At 41.0% G+C, this 18843-nt stretch overlaps 1 protein-coding gene across 1 annotated transcript; it reads right to left on the reverse strand.

The window, feature by feature from the left end:
- Positions 1 to 342: 342 nt before the first annotated feature.
- Positions 343 to 17503, reverse strand: CPOX (coproporphyrinogen oxidase). The gene is made up of 7 exons (XM_019448136.2): positions 16079 to 17503; positions 13635 to 13778; positions 13258 to 13368; positions 11648 to 11789; positions 9153 to 9371; positions 4561 to 4665; positions 343 to 1688 (listed from the first exon to the last, which is right to left on the reverse strand). Exons 1-7 carry the CDS (start codon positions 16605 to 16607, stop codon positions 1601 to 1603), a joined length of 1338 nt encoding a protein of 445 aa, XP_019303681.1. The 5' UTR covers positions 16608 to 17503; the 3' UTR covers positions 343 to 1600.
- Between the last annotated feature and the right edge of the window lie 1340 nt (positions 17504 to 18843).

An 18843-nucleotide genomic window follows, 5' to 3' on the forward strand; every position in this document is an offset into this window, starting at 1 on the left:
TGTAGTCATACAGTGAGTCTTCTTCTGTGTCTGGCTTCTTTCCCTTGGCACAATGCTGTTCTGCTATTCACCAGAGTGGTTGTTCGTTTTCACTGATGAGTAGTATTTTCACATACTGGTAAATCATCCTTTGTTTATCCAGTCATCTGCTGATGGGTATCGGTGTTGTTTCTAAGTTTGGGCTATTGCGAAAAAAGCTGCTATGGAAATCTGAATGCAAAACTTCTATTTTTCTTGGGTAAAATACCTAGGGCTGAGGAATGATGGCTTTAGTGCTAAAAAATATTTATCTTCCCTATAGCAATTACCCCTAAAAAAATGAAAAATAGAAACATCTCTTAGTCATATTTCATAAAATTTATCAGCAGATCTGTTGTAAGATAGTTGAAGAGTCCATACATTTCCCAGCCCTAAAGAGTCACATACACAATCACATACATTTAACATATTCCAAGATAATGCTTAATAATATGAAGATACTATTCCTTACAAACTTCAACATATTATGAGTAAAATAAAATACACTCACATTATTATATGAACAAAGAAGACACACTATTCTATTGTGATTTACTACACAATCTCTAATTTAAAAAGAGGGCAACTTTAACTAGTCCATCTTACAAAGAAATATATTTATAAAATGCCTACATGCTTTTCACACTAGTTATGTTGACTTTAATTAAGGAAGGAAAGTATTTCTCATTTCCCAAATGAGAAACATTTCCTAACTCAAACATGCCCAGGATTGTTCTTAATCTAAATTTGCATATAGAAATGTCTGGAATAGAAAATTTTAAATATCAGACTCCAGGGTTATAAGCTTTCACATTCAAAAGTGCAGAGAATCCAACATTAACAAATTATAGCTCTACAAAAATCAGAATTACATCTCAGATGTCCCTTATTTAAATAACAGTGATGTCACTTTAGAGTTAACAACTACAGGGAATTATTGAATTGTAACACATGCGGATATTTAGGAAATTTCAAGTGTTCCTAAATGTCATTATAAAAATGAACATTTTACAATATTATTATCTCTAGAGAAAAATATATAAAGGTTACGATCAACGAAACTTCTGTCATGACAAAGTAAATGTTTTACCTTCATTTCAAATTGCTTTCTGAAATTGTTATGAAGTTGCAACCTCACTGAATTAATGAAAATAAAATTTATCCCACCACAGATTTTCGGTGGCAGAAGCTAAAACTTTAAAAAATAGATAAAACAAAAAGAGCATGAAAAGTTTCCTGACGCAAGTTATATTTAGATTCCCTTAACTCAACACTTGGAAACTCAATTTTGTATTTTGTAAACTAGTCATATAAAATGATTCGGAAAGTATAAATGAGGTTTTTATCAACCAATTGACTCTGACAAGCTGCCATATCACCACCTGTCACTGGCAGCATCCTATGGAAACTTGTAGTACTTAAAACACACTCCGCGTCTGCCAAGGAAGCAGACTGCAGAGTGGAGAAGACTGGAGCTTAACACACAGGTTATTCACTGCCACACAGTGGCAACGCTGTGGGCTGGTGGAATGGGGCACTCATTCTGTGTCCCCCAAGCCCCGGGCAGGCCACTCCACCTGCATTAATGCACCCAGTCTCTCGGATGGCGCAGAACTTCCAGAATTTCCGCTTCTTTGGAGTTCTCTGGGGGTGAATGCATGTACTCCCATCTATACAGGTCCAAAACAAAAGCAAAACATGCAATAATAATAAAAATAATAATAAACAACACACATACCTCTTTACTTAAAATAAATGAAAATTAAAATTCTAAGAGTAAAAAATTTCTTGTATCTCCTTGTCTCCAATGTACTTAATATGCCTTTTACCCACTAGGCTTTTAAAAAATATTTGCTGCTAAAGAAATAAAGTATTTTAATAATTCCTGAGCATCCTTTGGCTAATATTAATATCTCAGAGCTAAAATACACTTTTACTAGAAACCAGGTTTCACAAAATGTAGAACCACAGAGGATCCACAGGCAAACTTTTTTTAGCTTGGCATTTATGCATTTATTTTAATGTGTTACTTTCTATTTACAGCAATATTATCGGTTTGCCTTTTTAAACAAATTCTCTCTCAGAAAAAATAAGAGTATAAAATGTAAGTGAATACCTCAGATAATATACAAATATAGTCAAAATGGTTAAGCTGTAGTATGAAGTCTGGCAAAACCTCGTTTAGACCAGGGGTTAGCAAACCTTTCCTACAAAGGGTCACATTAATAAATACTCTATTTTTACTTTTTTTATTAAAAAACTTTCTTTTAATGTTTATTTATTTTTGAGAGAGAGAGAGAGACAGAGTGCGAGCAGGGGAGGGCAGAGGGAGAGGGAGACACTGGATCCGAAGCAGGCTCCATTCTCTGAGCTGTCAGCACAGAGCCCGATGTGGGGCTTGAACTCACAAATTGCAAGATCATCACCTGAGCTGAAGTTGGATGCTTAACTGACTGAGCCACCCAGGTGTCCCATATAAATACTTTAATTTAGGCTTTGTGGGGCCACATACAATAAAAAAAGAATACAACATTCTTTTTTGTTTTTAATAATCCTTTAAAAATGTAAAATTCATTCTTAGCTCAAGGGCTGTACAAAAACACATCACAGGCGGACTTGGATTCATCTTGCAGCCTCAAGTTTGCACGCACTTGGTATAGACTAGAAGAAGCTAAAAGTGACCTGTCATGTGAACTATGCAAATGAGCAAGGGATTGATTTATAATCCACCCATATCTGCAGCTTACAATGTACCTTATAATCAGGGGCCAGCAGTAATCAGGAGGACTACCTGAAGCCCTTAACTTATCTCTAGTTTTGGGGCACCTGGGCAGTTCAGTTGGTTCAGCTCCTGACTCTTGATTTTGGCTCAGGTCATGATCTCACCGTTCATGAGTTCAAGCCCCACGTCAGGCTCCACACTGACAGTGTAGAGCCTGTTTGAGATTCTCTCTGCCCCGCCCCTACTCATGCACATGCATGCATAGGCTCTCTCAAAAATAAGTTAAAAAAAAAAAAAAGAACTTATCTCTACATCTTATTCACATCTCACCTCTAGGGTGTCAGGAATACCTAACAGTGACATATATGAGCTTTTGCTACAGACATGAGATCCCAAGAACAACAGTTTTACAAGGACAGAGACAATGCCATTTTGAAGACAGTGACAACTATATGGGCTACTAATCTCACCAGGCTAGATCTGGATGGCAGAATGAGGCAAGGCAGACCTTTAGTGCCATCCAGCAGTCCATTCTTTTTTTTTTTTTTAATGTTTATTTATTTTTGAGACAGAGAGAGAGAGCATGAATGGGGGAGGGTCAGAGAGAGAGGGAGGCACAGAGTCTAAAGCAGGCTCCAGGCTCTGAGCTGTCAGCACAGAGCCCGACGCGGGGCTCAAACTCACAGACCAAGAGATCACGACCTGAGCCAAAGTCGGCAGTCCATTCTTATTTGGACATCTACCCTCAAGGAGAAATGAAGATTCTAGTGCTTATAAAACAAGCAATGGTAATTTTTTTTTAATCTTTTCTATTTAGTCTGGACACACATCATTCTCACTTTCTTATACACAAAAAGTCAATTGTAGATCTTTATTAACCTAATAGCACCAACAGAAATTTCTTTCTTTCTTTCTTTCTTTCTTTCTTTCTTTCTTTCTTTCTTTCTTTCTTTTCTTTCTTTCTCTTTTTCTTTCTTCTTTCTTTCTTTCTTTCTTTCTTTCTTTCTTTCTTTCTTTCTTTCTTTCTTTCTTTCTTTCTTATATATCTGTCTTTAAAATCCCCCTCCCCCCCCATTTTCAAGTAACCTTTCTGGAAGCTCACCACAGCATCATGTAAAGCACAGACAGAACGTGGAGCATGTGCAACAATCCCTCATACTTTCACACATGTTTGATATTTCATAGTGGAGAGTAAGACTTCCTCACAGGTGTAAAAATTACTAACAAAATTAAGTTGAAAAACCTGACATACGCTAACAAATTTGCTTCGCCCACAGCTCTTCCTAGAAAATCACTGAGTGGGCAAGGTCATTCTGGGCCCCTACACACCATCATCCACCCTATCTTCTTATTCCCTCTATACTTTCTCACCCCTCCCCCACAGAGCCATATCATTCATCCTGCCATTCATTCGTTAAAAAAAAAAATAATTTTCCGGGGTGCCTGCATGGCTCAGTCAGTTAAGTGTCCAACTCTTGATCTCGGCTCAAAACATGAACTTATGGTTCGTGAGATTGAGCCCCATGTCGGGCTCTGCACTAGCAGCACAGAGCCTGCTTGGGATTCTCTCTTCCCTTTCTCTTTCTGCTACTCCCCAGTTCACTCGCTCTCTCTCTCTCAAAATACATAAACAAACATGAAAAAAAAATTTAATAAAATTAATTTTCCTTAATTATTTGACTGTGATTTTATTATAAAATCAGCAATATCAAAACCATTGAAGTCGTTAGGTAAGACACTGGAGTGTTCATATTTTCACATTTTGTACAGGTTAGCAGATTGGGAGTGGAGGAATAATTACTATAATGAGTTATTCTTACCGAGCAGTTAGAGGTAAAGACATCAAGATGCTTTCAATCCTGGATCCTGGAGTGAAGAGGCCAAACTTTGTACCTCGATCATACACAAGGTTAAATTCTACATACCTGACGTAAAGACAACAAATAACATTAAGGGCCAGTTGAGTAAAATCTTTCTTGGCCCATAACAAGTACCTCAAGGGCTTGGGGCGGGGAGGGGCCTCTTCCTGCCCATTGCCCCTCTCCCTCCCAATCAGCTGAACTGGCACAGGGAACACCAATCTACAGTCAGTTCGGTCTTGCCCATCTGGACAGGCATAAATAAAAGGGTATCCTACCCAACAAACAACAGGATATAGATTCGGCCCCAACATGGCACAGTTACAAAACAAGAAGATTATGTTTTCCAATAAGGAAACAGAATGGACACAAAAATGAGAACTTCAAGGCAAAAAAACAAGAAAAAGAAACGACATCCTGTATTAGGACAGAACAGCTCTTTCTGGTATTCCCCCATGAACTGAGATGTTTCAGAAGACCTCATTTCACTACCTAACTTCCATTTACTAAGATAGTGCAAAACGTTCGTAATTGAAAGGCCAGGCACAGCTAACAGCAGTCTATTAATAATTACTAATATATCCTAGATATTCCCTTTTCTTAAAGTAGTTGATAGCACTGAAACGCAGTCATATAATCCAGTCTTCCTGCAGATTAATGGCAATCAAAATAAAAAGCATTGGTTGGGTTGCAGGGCTAAATTTTATGTTTCTAAGAAGACCATCCTTAGCATCAACTGAAATTTGGTTTGGTAAATTTGTTTTCCACTAACTGCCACATGGTGTCAGATCTAAACTCTGTCTAGCTGAAAAAATCTGTGATTGGCTTTAACATCATGGGATCTCTTGTAAAAGGTCATTTAAACTCCAAAGATAATTTTTACTACTCCTAAGAATTTAGAACAATCCATAAAGCTGAAAATTCAATGAATAGACACCCTTTCAGATCATTTCTCAACTCATTCAGAAACTACTTTCTTGGTCTAAACTTCCCTCAGGGGGCACCTGGGTGGCTCAGTCGGTTAAGCGTCTGACTTCGGCTCAGGTCATGATCTCATGGCACATGAGTTCAAGCCCCGTGTTGGGCTCTGTGCTGACAGCTCAGAGCCTGAAGCCTGCTCATTTGTTCACCCACTGGTTAGTCTTTAATCACACCTGGAGGAAGATATTCTCTAGAATTCCACAGTACATCAATTTTTAGAAAACACCCTTCTGTGTGCAAACTTGCCAAAGGCCTTGAAAAAATTTAAATATATCCATGAATCCCTTTTTAGTCCTCAGCATTCATTTATCATGGATTGAATTTTATGCATTAATAACTATTTAACACCTTCTTATAAGCCTGTTTCAAAAGATAATGTAAGTGAAACTTCTTAATTTCTTCCTCGCTAAGAGCACGGAAAAGAATTTGTCTCTCAGCCACCTTTTTCACCCCAATGCTGACTTTCTAAAACATGGTATTTAAGGGATGGCTGGGATTCTCTAGTTTGTACTAATGTCTCTTTCAAAGACTCCTGTATGGAACTCCCTATATGAATTTGTTGTAAGGATCCTTGAACTGCTTTCCTTTTTTGAGTGAAGGATGCCCCTTTCCTGACATTAGGCTGACTCCTATAAGGTTTCACTTAGTTCTGATCTTTCTTTTTTTTTTAATTTTTTTTTTAACGTTTATTTTTGAGACAGAGGGAGACAGAGCATGAACAGGGGAGGGTCAGAGAGAGGGAGACACAGAATCTGAAACGGGCTCCAGGCTCTGAGCTGTCAGCACAGAGCCCGATGCGGGGCTCGAACTCACGGACCGTGAGATCATGACCTGAGCCGAAGTCGGCCGCTTAACCGACTGAGCCACCCAGGCGCCCCAGTTCTGATCTTTCTGATCCTTCCCATACATTTATCCTCTCTGAAGTGCCTATAAACCATGAATGAACTTTAGCCATTCCCTTCAATTTAACAGATGCCTAAATTTTATATTGTTTCCCTTCCCTAAAATACAGCAAAACAACAGTAAGTTAAAGATCTTTTGTTTCCTGGGCACCTAGCTGGCTCAGTCGGAAGAGCATGTGACTGTTGACCTTGGGGTTGAGAGTTTGAGTCCCATGTTGGGTGTAGAGATTAATACATACATACATAAACTTTTTTTAAAAAAATTCTAATAAAAAAAAAAGATCTTTAGTTTCTGCTCTCCTGTGAAAAAGAAGACTGCAAGAGTGAAGTTCAAGGTCTGGGGAGAGAATAGTAGAAGTAGGTAAGAGACTAAAGGAAATTCCCAAGTAAGGGACTCAAGTCGAAAAGGAAGCAGCCTGACCACAGCAAGGGAAACTCCTACTTGGAGGGGAAGGAAAGGAGCGAGGTATAACTTGTGAAGGATGCAGATAGGGCTGTGAGTGCAGTGTGTAAAAAGGGGAAGACAATGCTGACAACCGTAGTCAGGACCTGTGGTTATCTGAAGGCTCAGAGTTTACTGCCATCTTAAGGCCCAGAGATACAGGGGGTAGGAGGTTCTCAGTGAGAAACGCTCCCATGTCGCATCACAGAAAATTCATCTAACACCCCACACTTATACGTAACTCAAAAAATACCTGATGTGCAAGGATTCACACAAATGGAATTTTCAAAATGTCTTGTCATTACATAATGAAAAAGCAGAAAACAAAAGAACGCAAAACATTGTTCCTATGTCTAAGAAGTTTTAAGGCTTCACCTCATTAGTATTCACAAAATCTGCCAGCTTTGCACATCAAATCCTGGGCAAAACTAGAATATTGTACTTTCCAGAGGGTTTTTTGCAAATTTTCATTGGCTATTTAATGTATAATCAACAGTGCTATGTTGGTTTCAGGTATACAATATAGTGATTTAACGATTCTATACATTACTCAGTGCTCACCACCACAAATGTGCTCTTAATCCCCTTCCCCTATTTCAGCCATGCCCCCATCACCTCCCTTACAGTAACCCCTAGTTCGTTCTCCGTATGTGTTTTTCTTGTTTGTTTCTTTTTGACTTTGTTCGTTTGTTTTGTTTCTTAAATTGTACATGTTATTCAGCCATAAAAAAAGAACGTGTCTTGCCACATGCAACCACATGGATGGAGCTGGTGGGTATCATACTCCATGAGTTAAGTCGGTCAGAGAAGGACAAATACCATATGATTTCACTCAAACGTGGAATTTAAGAAATAAAACCGCATGGAGTTTTAAATCATCCTCTTAGGTATACCTTCCCCACTAAACCATGAGCTTCTTTTCACAGATGCATGTTATACTCACCACTGTAGCCGGGACAGTGCCTAGCCATAAGGGTTGCATAATAAATATCAAGGAAATGAAAAAAGGAAGGAATAGTAAAAGTATTATTTGAGAAATCATGGGACCAAAGAAAGAGTCCCAAAACAGATGCACTAAGAAACTTCTAACAAGAAAACTTAATCAACTTCCATTTTCCCAAATTTCTAAATTAAAGGACCAGATAACACAGGCGACCATAAGAAAGAATAAACACAGATATTTCTCTTTAAACTTGAAACATTATTTAAGTTGACCTCTTCAGGGACTAACTTTACCTCCTCAAATACTGAAAGTTTTATTTGCCTGAGACAGAATTGACATGAAGGAGAAAATCCATGTTACAGCCATGGACCGGTACTACAAATGAAATTAAGACAGCAGTGAGAAATTGATGTGAGCTGGCAGGGTGGATCATTGGAGCTGATCTGCAAATATACCTCGGGTGAAGACGACCTCAATGTGGTCACCCAACTGGGCTCTAAGCTCAATGCACAGAACAGGGTGGCTGAGGTTGAGTATCTAGTAAGAAATCCAAACCTGCTTCAACTACTTAACTTCCTTTGTGTATGGGAAAGACTACCAGTTTTGAGGTCACGGTGACCTGCTTCTACATCTGGGATCTTTTATTTACTAATTGTAATCCTGGGCAAGAGACTTACTTTTCGGGGAGGAAGTTTTATCACCTGTAAAATAATGATAATTACACCAGTCTCACAGGTTTGTAAAGAAAACTAGATACAATCTGTCTAACACTGGCTGGCACACAGTAAAGACTCCATCATTAATAAGTATTACCATTAAGTGTAAATAATTTCTGAAATGGTTATTTCCATTATAACAACTTCCATGAAACCTTAAAATGGATGGAAAAGTGTGGGCTTCCAAATCTACAAAGCAGCAAAAACATTAAGTGATGCCCGTATCTTGGCGTAAGGCTGCAAGGAACTGCTAGAAGACTAAAAGAAATCAGCTGAATTAAATTCAGCAAGTACTAATACATGGCTCCTACGAATCTCTCACATACAGACAAATGAGGTAACCTCTGCTGTTTTTACAACACTATTTCAGACAACTCTTAATATTCATTTGATATTCACCTAGTTACCAAAAGAAGTTCCAGTTAGTACTAATACAACTCTAACAAAGTACCTGCCCAAGGCAACACATCACCCTCCATTCATTCATCCACCACAGCTGCTCCACCCTCCCCCGCCCCAAGTCTTGCAATGAGATGGTCTATTCTCCTGTCTCTCACTCGTTCACTCACCGTCCTCTCCGCAGCTGCTGCCACAGCTTCTCCTGGGGGGTGAATGAGTCATCACAGTGCTTTTTCACAAGAGGAATGTATGAAGGAACCACAGCCTGGGCGCAGCTCTGCACGAAGCGAAACACTTCTTCCTTGGATGGAGAGTCAAGGTCATCAAAAAAGATGCCCCCGATGCCCCTCCGCTCCCCACGATGGACTATAAAAAAGTAATCATCACACCTGGAAGACACAGCAAGGCCATGTCAGGGATCAAAGGGGGAACAAAAGGCATGAACGTCAATGTGAGCATTTCAGCTTATCCTTGACTAATGCCAAAGCAATGTCCTTACTTTTCTGCCCAACTATGAAAATGAAACTAGGGCTTTAGACACATTTCCTGTAAGTAGCACCCATGTAGAAAATGCTTATGCTTTCATCTGCAAAGCAAGGAATAGAACACATATCTAAAGGATGTGGAACTCTAAGAACTTTAGTGAAAAAGAAACAGAGTCCAGTATTAAGAGTGTGTTTTTTATTTACTTATTTTGAGAGAGAGAAAGAGAGTGCATGTGCTCTCGAGCACGAGTGGGGGAGGGGCAGAGAGAGAGAGGGAGAGAGAGAATCTTAAGCAGGCTCCACGCTCAGCATGGAGCTGGATGCAGGGCTCGATCCCATGACCCTGGGATCACGACCTGAGCTGGAATCAAGAGTTGGATGCTTAACTAACTGAGCACTCCCAGGCGCCCCAACAGTGTATTTCTTAAAACAAGTGATGCTGCTGCCTTCAGCAGCACTGGGGCTTTTGCAAGAGGCAGGACAGGAATCCTCCACCAACACCGCCAACCAGGTCTGACTGGGTGCCAACCCTTCGGCTCTCAAGTCAGGTCCTTTATTCGCCAAAGGAAGGCACAGCAAATAATGTCTAAGGTTCCTTTCATCAATACAATGCAGAGTCTCCATAGCGGGCATGACTGAGGGAAGGGCTGGTGGAAGGAGACGTTCAGAGAACGTCTAGGGACGTATGAAAGCTTACCCCTGTGAGCCAGCACATGAAACTATCCATCTGCTCCTGAGGCTTTCCCCTCTGTGCCCACTAGAACAGCTTTCCTAAAAAGTCATTTCCTAAATGCTCAATTTGTAGAAAATAGTTTACATTGTGGAAACAACTTTTTAGATGATCTCTATAAACAGAAAAACCTGTACAAACAAAAACTAAAAGCTATTTAAAAGGTTCCATTAAAAATACCCTTAATAGCTTAAACCAACGAAACAAAACAACAAAAAACAAAACCAGTAGCAGATGCAAATCCCTAGAACTGATGCAATGGTATAATTCACCTTGACTTGTGACTTGTTGGCTGTCCTTTACAGGCACATTTTATTAACATAGTTGAAGACCATCCTGGGCAAGGCTGTGAAGTCAGCTTTAACCAAATCACACTATTTCAAAATCACCAGAAAATTAAGAAGTTTGCTAAATACTTATACTAAAAACTTCTTTTTTAACTAGCCTGCATCCTAGATGACTTAGTAACTAATATCACTCAGATAAAGTCATCTCAATAATGGCAATAAGAGGAAACCAAAAAAAGAGAATGTCACCCAAACCAGTCCTCTTCCTGGAAGGAGGCTGATTTGTGTGTGTGTGTGTGTGTGTGTGTGTGTGTGTGTGTGTGTGTGAGAGAGAGAGAGAGAGAGAGAGAGAGAGAGAGAGAGAGAGACAGAGGGAAAAATCCCTCCATCTTACATTCATGCTTCCATAGCTGTGCAATTTTCATTGGTAATATCAATCAAAAGGAGAATATATCTTTTCTGAGAATTTTAAAGCTGAACTCCATACCCTTACATAAATAATATCAACATCCCACAATTATTAGCTCTAAAAACAATGCAAAACAACAACAACAAAAACACCAAAACCTTTCCTGTTCTTCCTTTTTCAAGAATGTCAATTAGCTCTAGGCAGAGTTGAGTACTTTATTCTTATTCCAAACAATTTATGCTTATACTCCATTTCACTTCTGCCAAATATCCTGGATCTCCTCACAACTCATTTGTTTCCCTTTTCTTTACCATTAGAGTTTCCTTAACCAAAGTTTCCAATCCCAGTCTTCTTCTTGTCCAAATCTCTGGTATATCTGTATCTTTCCCTAACAGTTCTCTGACTCTTCCCATGTCTGAATATTCCCATGGCAACGAACATTCTCATCTGGGATGAGAAGTTAAAAGCCTACCCCAGGATTAAAAAGCCTCTGATTCTCAGGCATAGATCACCTTAAAATTTATATTCTAAATCATTTGGGATCAAAAAATACACTGCTACCCAATTATTCAAATATTCCTAAATAAACAACATAATAAAACCACTTCAAACTAGCATTCTACTTCTGGTGCCAAAAAAAACCCAGATCAATCTTCATAAGCTGAAAAACATATTCAGTGACATAATATTGCCTTCAGGATCTACAGGAGGAAGCAACAGAATATATTTTAGGTGTTATGACATCTTTACCTACCATTTTTTAAATTTAGGGTAGAGATCAGGACCATGCTGGTCACAAGCCTCCTTTAGAGTTCTGTGGAAATGGACAGCATCTTCTTGGTTCAAGTATGTTGGAGTGAGGTCACATCCACCACCAAACCACCACAGCTTGTTACCTACAAAATCGAGACGTGTGATTTTCATGCAGACTTCGGACTTTGAGATGAAGCACACTACTCACTGTATTAGCAAACTTAATTTATCAGCTTAGTTTAACATGAAGTGGGTGACAATCAAAAAATACTTAGGGGCATCTGGGTGGCTCAGTAGGTTAAGCATCCAACTTTGGCTCAGGTCATGATCTCATGGTTCATGGGTTCAAGCCCTGCATCGGACTCTGTGCTGACAGCTCAGAGCCGGAGCCTGCATCTCCCTCCCTCTGTCCCTCTCCTGCTCATGCTCTGTCTCTCTCTCTCAAATGTAAATAAACATTAATATATATATATATATATATATATATATATATATATATATATATATATTATATAAATTTATATAACATTTATATATATAATTCAACTAAATTTAGCTCTGAATGGCCAGTAAAGCCTAGGCAGGAAAGAAAAGGTAAAAGAAGTATGAAATCAAAAAGGGACAGAGTAGATCCAGGCAGGAAAATGATATGCAAGGCAGAGAATGATGAAACACCACATGGGTGGACCAGGAAGTAGATCTCAACTCTGGCTGCATATCAGAATCACACGAGGAGCATAAAATGCCTCTGCTGGGTCACAATTAAAAAACAAACAAGCAAACAAAAAACAAACAACAAGCAAATCTCTGGCCCAGGTATCTGCAGTTTATAAAAATTCCCCAGGAGATTCTGATGTTCCCTGTATTAAAAACCACTGCCCGTCCCACCTTAAGCCCAGAAAGGGCAAAAACACAGAGGGACACAACTTACCATTTGAGAATAACTATTACATGTGTTTAGTTGGGTCTATAGGCTGTCAGTACCAGTTACCAACTTCTAACATTAAAAGGTTGAACCAAACTAAATGTCTTCAAAATGAAAGTTAAAAACATCGACTTTAAATACCACCACCTCCAGAGAGACCACCAGCCATAGAGCGGCACTGCACAGACGCTCCACAGGGTGGTAACAGTAGGTCCGGCTAATTTGGAGACATGGGCTGAACTACACGTCCTTAATGAGGCATGATCAACTCCACCCTATCTTAAACCCACTGATAACACGCTGGTGACTAGCAGAGCAATACACTTGGAAGATATTTTCACATAAGCAAGTTCTCCATTTCGACTTAACCTTATACGTGAGGTTTTCCTTTGGATTTTCTTTCCTGTGCAAAGAACCCTGTGTGCACTTTGAAGCTGAGATTCATTAAATCATTCCTTCTGCGTTGGAGGAAATATGGGGAAGTTCAGAGCCCAGCCAATGCTATTTCCACTTTTCACCTCTCGTGCACAATCCATTGCACCTGCCAAGGAATAAGGCTTAATACGCCTCCTGAAAACCTCGTTAAGATTTATATATTCTTTCTCACATTCTTAAATTATGCCCCCTGGCTTGTTTTAAAATTCATATTTGCACAATAATATTTTGCAAGCTCCAGGGATGCTTACCATCAGCTTCTTCTACTTCAAAGTATCTGTAGTTGAAATGGATAGTAGGAGCATGAGGATTCTTGGGGTGGATAACAGAGCTCACGCCCATAGCAGAAAACGGCAATTTACCTGGAAAGCAAAACACGTGGTGAGCTCCACTTAATCATCGGGCTTAAATCACTCCAACTTGGTTTTGGGACCAATTTTCAAAAGCTCCTTTTTGTCTCTTAAAATACAATTTTTAAAAAGTAAATGTGAACACGCTTCTTTGGCATGTGCACCCTAATGTTTTGTTTTTTTTTTTCCACAGAAGCAATATTTATTGTACAAATAGAACTCATGGGGAATAAAGGTTTGCAGGGACTTTTAAAGGCTGTCGAGACTGCCTGATTTACCATCTTTCGTCTTCAGAATTTTCCCTCTGCTTCTCATTTGTTTCGCTGCTTCCTCAGAAAGATTTCCATGAACAACAGAAACGCTCACCCCAGCCTTTTCAAAAACATGCCCATCTTGAAGTACGCAGCTGATGCCACCACCTCCTGTTTATAGAAATACAAAATGAGGAGAGAAGGTAAGGGTGTATGCAAAATCGAAAACAACCCTTGCATGAAGGTGGTGGGATTGGGAGTGACTTTCCTCCTCTACTGTCCAAATCTTCTAGACCATCAGGATATTTAGCATTTTAAACTACGATAAAATTAGATAACTAGCGTAGCTTGATGACACTGCGACTGCCTAGTGGGCAAATATTTTATCTTTCCCACAGCACTAAACTGAGTATTTCTTCTACATCTAAAATAAATCACTGGACGGGCGCCTGGGTGGCTCAGTCAGTTAAGCATCCGACTTGATTTCTGCTCAGGTCATGATCTCAAGGTTTGTGAGATGGAGCCCCCACCCAAAGGGCTCCGTGCTAATAGCTCAGAACCTGCTTGGGACTCTCTCACTCCCTTTCTATCTGCTCCTCCCCTGGACAAGTTTGCTGGCTCAAAATAAATAAATAAACTTTAAAAATAAAATAAATCACTGGAATATTTTCCCTTCAAATACTACTGTCCACAATGGCATCCATTGGTTATGATACATGAGAGAAGTCCACAGTTAAAAACAGGTATGGGTATGTTTGAGGAATGTTCTGCTATTACCAAGTTTAAGAGCTCTGTATTAATTGTTTTTTCTGTGTGCTGTGTACCATTTAATTTTGTTTATAGGCACTTAAAAAACAGTAGACATTTGAACTCTTCAGGGATTTGGGACTTTAAACTGAATAAGATACACATTAATATTTAGGCAGATGAGATTTACTACTAATAGGTTTTTTTTCTTAAGACACTAGAGTTACCACAAAGGCAACTGTTCATAGAGGTACTTGTTTGTCTTTATTTCTAAGAATTTTTAGAGCTGGATGGGACGTAAGACTATCCAGTGCAACCCCTGTACATTTCAAGTGAGAAAATGAGGCCCAGAAAGACAAAACACTTTATCCAACATCACACAGCTGGCAAGTGGTCCAATTTGTTTTAGTGCTTTCTATGCATCAGACAATATTTTAAGCACTTCATATATCATCATCCCTACAATCCCCTCATATAGTATCTAATCTCATTTCAGAGAAGAGGACACAGAGGCACATCAAAAATTAAGTAACTTCTGAAGGCCACGCAGTTACTCTAGTACTTGTAGTTGGGTCCTTGTTCAATGGTCTTCACTTGAAAACATTGTAAGATAGATAACACTACAAAAGATCAGATTTAACCTCAATAGAGATGAGGCAGCATCACAGCTCAAAAGCTGCTGAGGAGAAGGATGCTGTAGTATTCCTAGCTAAGAAGCCAGGAATTCTTCAAGTTTATGACCAAGATGTGGGCTTTCCCTACATAGGCAATAACAAGGTCATAAATACATGATTCTATAAAAACTGGATTTTTCTTTACTGAAGTACAATCGACACATAACATTATATTAGTTTCGGGTGTACAACACAATGATTCGATATTTGTATACATTGCAAAATAAGTCTAGTTACCATCCAACACCACAGAGAGTTACAAATTTTTTTTTTCTCATGTTGAGAATTTTCAAGATCTACTCTCTCAGCAATATATGCAATACGATATTTTTGGCTGTAGTCACCATGCTGTACATTACATACTTATGACTTATTTATTTTACAACTGGAAGTTTGTACCTTCACCCATTTTGCCCATTCTCCTCACCCCCCTCCTATCTGGTAACTACTAATCTGAAGAACTGGGTTTTGCCACTGGAAGGGAAGATTGTCCTAGCAGGAAGTCTGAGGGGTGCTTTTGGTAGAACTACTGACAAGCCAAATATTTCTTGTGCAACTTGGGAAAAAGACATAAGGACACAATGACAGACTCAGTTGGAGGAGTCTGGCCAACACTTAACAAATAGGAGGCAAGTTAATCTTTCCATCTCTAAAGAAGGAGGAGAAGGGGGAAATGCACCCAGAGAAGCGGATGAAATGTGAGGAAAATCGATGCTCAATTACAAATATGGACACCCAAGCCTGTTGGCTGAAAATAACCCTAAAACTATTACGAAAAGCGCCATTAAAAAATCGCATAGACTTTGAAACGTCCAGGATTAGAGTAACAGATCTGCATCTAGAGGTCTGCAAACAGAAGCCTGATGACCCTTACAGTCTCAATCTTCCTGAAGGTGTCCCTTCTAACCTAGCAGCCGCTCTCTAGGTACCCCTTTCCTACTCCCAGCCCCTATTCTCAGTCATCTGCTGCCAGCAACCTAAATCTCGATCTCTAACCACCCCCCCCACCCGCCCCCGTCTCCACCTCCCGCTAGGCGCTGGCCTCCTCACCTTCCTTCCTCTCCCACCGGTCCACGGAGAAGCGGGCGCCCCCGTCTACCTGTGCCAGAGCCTGGCACACCTGGGCCTGGGTCTCCAGGATCAGCAGCTCCATCTTGGTCTTCATGTCGCTCGGTCTCCCACGCAGCTCGCGCAGGTCGGTCACAGGCAAGGCCATGAAGCAGCTGCAGCGACGGGCCAGCTCGTCCTCCTCCTCAGGCTTCCCCGACGAAGAGCTCCGCGCCCCCGAGCTCTTGGGCACCATCTCCGCCCTCTGTACGTGCCCGAAGGCGGCGGCGACCAGCCCCGCCAGCCCGGCCAGCCCCGCCAGCGCCGTGGTCAGCCCGGTCCCCAACCGGGAGGCTCCTCCCGCGGTCCGGCCGTGCCCCAGCCCGCGGCACTGCTCGGTGCCAGCGGAGCCCGGGGGCCGGCAGATGCGTCCCGCGGAGCAGCGCCCCGGCCAGGCGCACAGCGCTCCGCGGCCGCCCCGCGCAGCTTGCCAGCAGGAGCCCGCGCTCAGCCTGCCCAGGTGCAAGGCCATACTGCCGCGCTGTCACCTCTAGCAATGCCCACGTCCCGGAGATCGGTCCCTGAGCTTCTGGATGTCCCAAGCTGGGGAGCAGCTCTGGGAGTGGAAACCTTGGCGGGGAAGAGCTACTACCGGGTCGGCACTCGGGCGGCGGGCGGAGGGGCGGGGGATGCTGGGAGCTGTAGTCCGGCTCCTGTCGCCGCCTGCAGGGGCGCGCCGGGGAGATAAAGAATCCAGTCCCCAGAAGGGCGGGTGCCAAGACATGGGACCTGGATGCCGAACGTGCGAGAGGGCTGTGTAAGTAATGAGATAAGAGGCTTTCTGGTCACGTACAACCTCTGGTCTGCTATCCAATCAACCACAGGGTGTAGACAAAGTACACTGAGGACGCTGAGGACCAATGGAGCAGAAAATATGGCCCGAGTCCTTCCCCATTTACATTTACAATTTACAAGTTACATTTTCAAACAGAGTTGCAAATCCTGGCTCTGAGTGTATAGGAGGCCCCTTCGTGCCCCGTTTCCAGTCCAGGAGACCTTCTAGAATTTGTAGGAGGGGCTTGGGGCGGAGCCTGAGAGACTCCTTCGGTGCCAACAGTTTTTAAAGCGAGTCCGCAAGGTAGTAAAGGGATGCTAAGAAAATCCTAGTAAAAGACTTTAGGAGAGTTCATCATTGCAGTCTTTCCAGTTCTTGATCCTGCACTAACCAGTTGATTCTTTTAGAAATAGGAAAAGCAAAGTGATCATTTTACTAAACACGAGTAAAAGTAATGCCCTGGTGTGTTTGGGTGATCAAGGAATAACATTAGACTTAAAAATACATATCACCCTACAATTGTGGCGTGCTGCCAAGTATTTCTCACCTTTTAGTACTTTCAACAACTCATGTAAGCTAGGCGGGGCAAACATTTGCCCTGCTTTCTCCCTGCTACTACCAACACACACACACACACACACACACACACACACACACACACACACTTCAAAAAAGATGTAAGAAGCTAACATAGATTTGACAGATTTTTGTTCTTATTGTTCCTGTAACATACCACAGTTTTGTGTTGTCTGAACATGAAAGTGTTAGAAAGACTGTCATGGAATGATTTTAATTTCCAGTAGTAGATAATAATTTAAGCCACTTGTGGTGGTCTCTACAAGTTTTTAGTGGCTAGATGCAGTGATGGAACTTCATGGCTATGGGTCAGACAAGCTGTTCAAACCAGTGTATCTTATCCATCCACAATTGCATCTGGCAACTCTCAAAGTAGGACACAACATTAGCTGGGTAGGTATGCTTGACTCACTAGCAGATTCAATAAAAGGTAAAGGTTTGGATTGAGAAGTGAATAGACTACTTCGGGGGAAGAATACCATTGGATTTTAGCCATAGTGTAACATGTTGGGAGGCTGAGTTGCAGGAGGAAAGGGAAGATAAGAACTATCACTGCAGTAAGAGTTGTTTGCCTCTCCTAGATGCCTGTGATAAGGTTTGGCTGGGCCTGGGGATAGCAATTGAACCTCATTAATGGAAAGAACCTCTCCAGCGCATTTTTCTATAAGAACCCCATTCATTTTTGCTCTGATTCTGAGAATACTCATAAAGCTAGGGAAAGATAAGCAGACACAGGCCGCTTTGAACATATGCACAGTCAGATAGTCTGGTCTTGAGCCAAGTGTGTACTAATTTGCAGGTTTCCATCCCTCCCCATCCTTGGCCTCTCTTTGCAAAGAGCTTGCTCTCCTTCTGGTTTCCAGAGACTTCCATACCCTTACCTTATTATGCTATGCTAAAGAAAGGCCTTTATAACTTTCAAACTTAAAAATAAAATAGCTAGTTATTTAATCAGCAAAAATGAGTTTATCTAGGCATAGTGGAAGAATTGTAACTCCAGACATGCAAACTACACCACACCATAGGCAAGAACAACAATACAGAGGAACAAAGAAAAGGAGCTTCCTTTTATAGAGGAGAGAGTTGGGAAGGGTTGTTTGGAAGAAAATTTCATAGGAGGAGAAAGAGAGTTCAGAGTTGTGGTGGCTTCCCATTGGCTGAGTTGTGACAGTTTCTCATTGGCTGGGTTGTTGCTGGGTGAAGAGTAAATCTTCCTCCTTCCTGAAGGGGTATGCAAAGTAAGATGTAACTGATACTGAATGAGAACCATCCCTTAATTTTTTCCTGACCTGATTTTGAATTGGGTTTCATTTATTCATTTTCACACAGCCTGGTTAGTGTGAATGTAAATTACCTT

Source organism: Panthera pardus, unplaced genomic scaffold, assembly GCF_024362965.1.
Source record: "Panthera pardus isolate Hobbes unplaced genomic scaffold, ASM2436296v1 HiC_scaffold_16, whole genome shotgun sequence".
NCBI classification, from domain to species: Eukaryota; Metazoa; Chordata; class Mammalia; order Carnivora; family Felidae; genus Panthera; species Panthera pardus.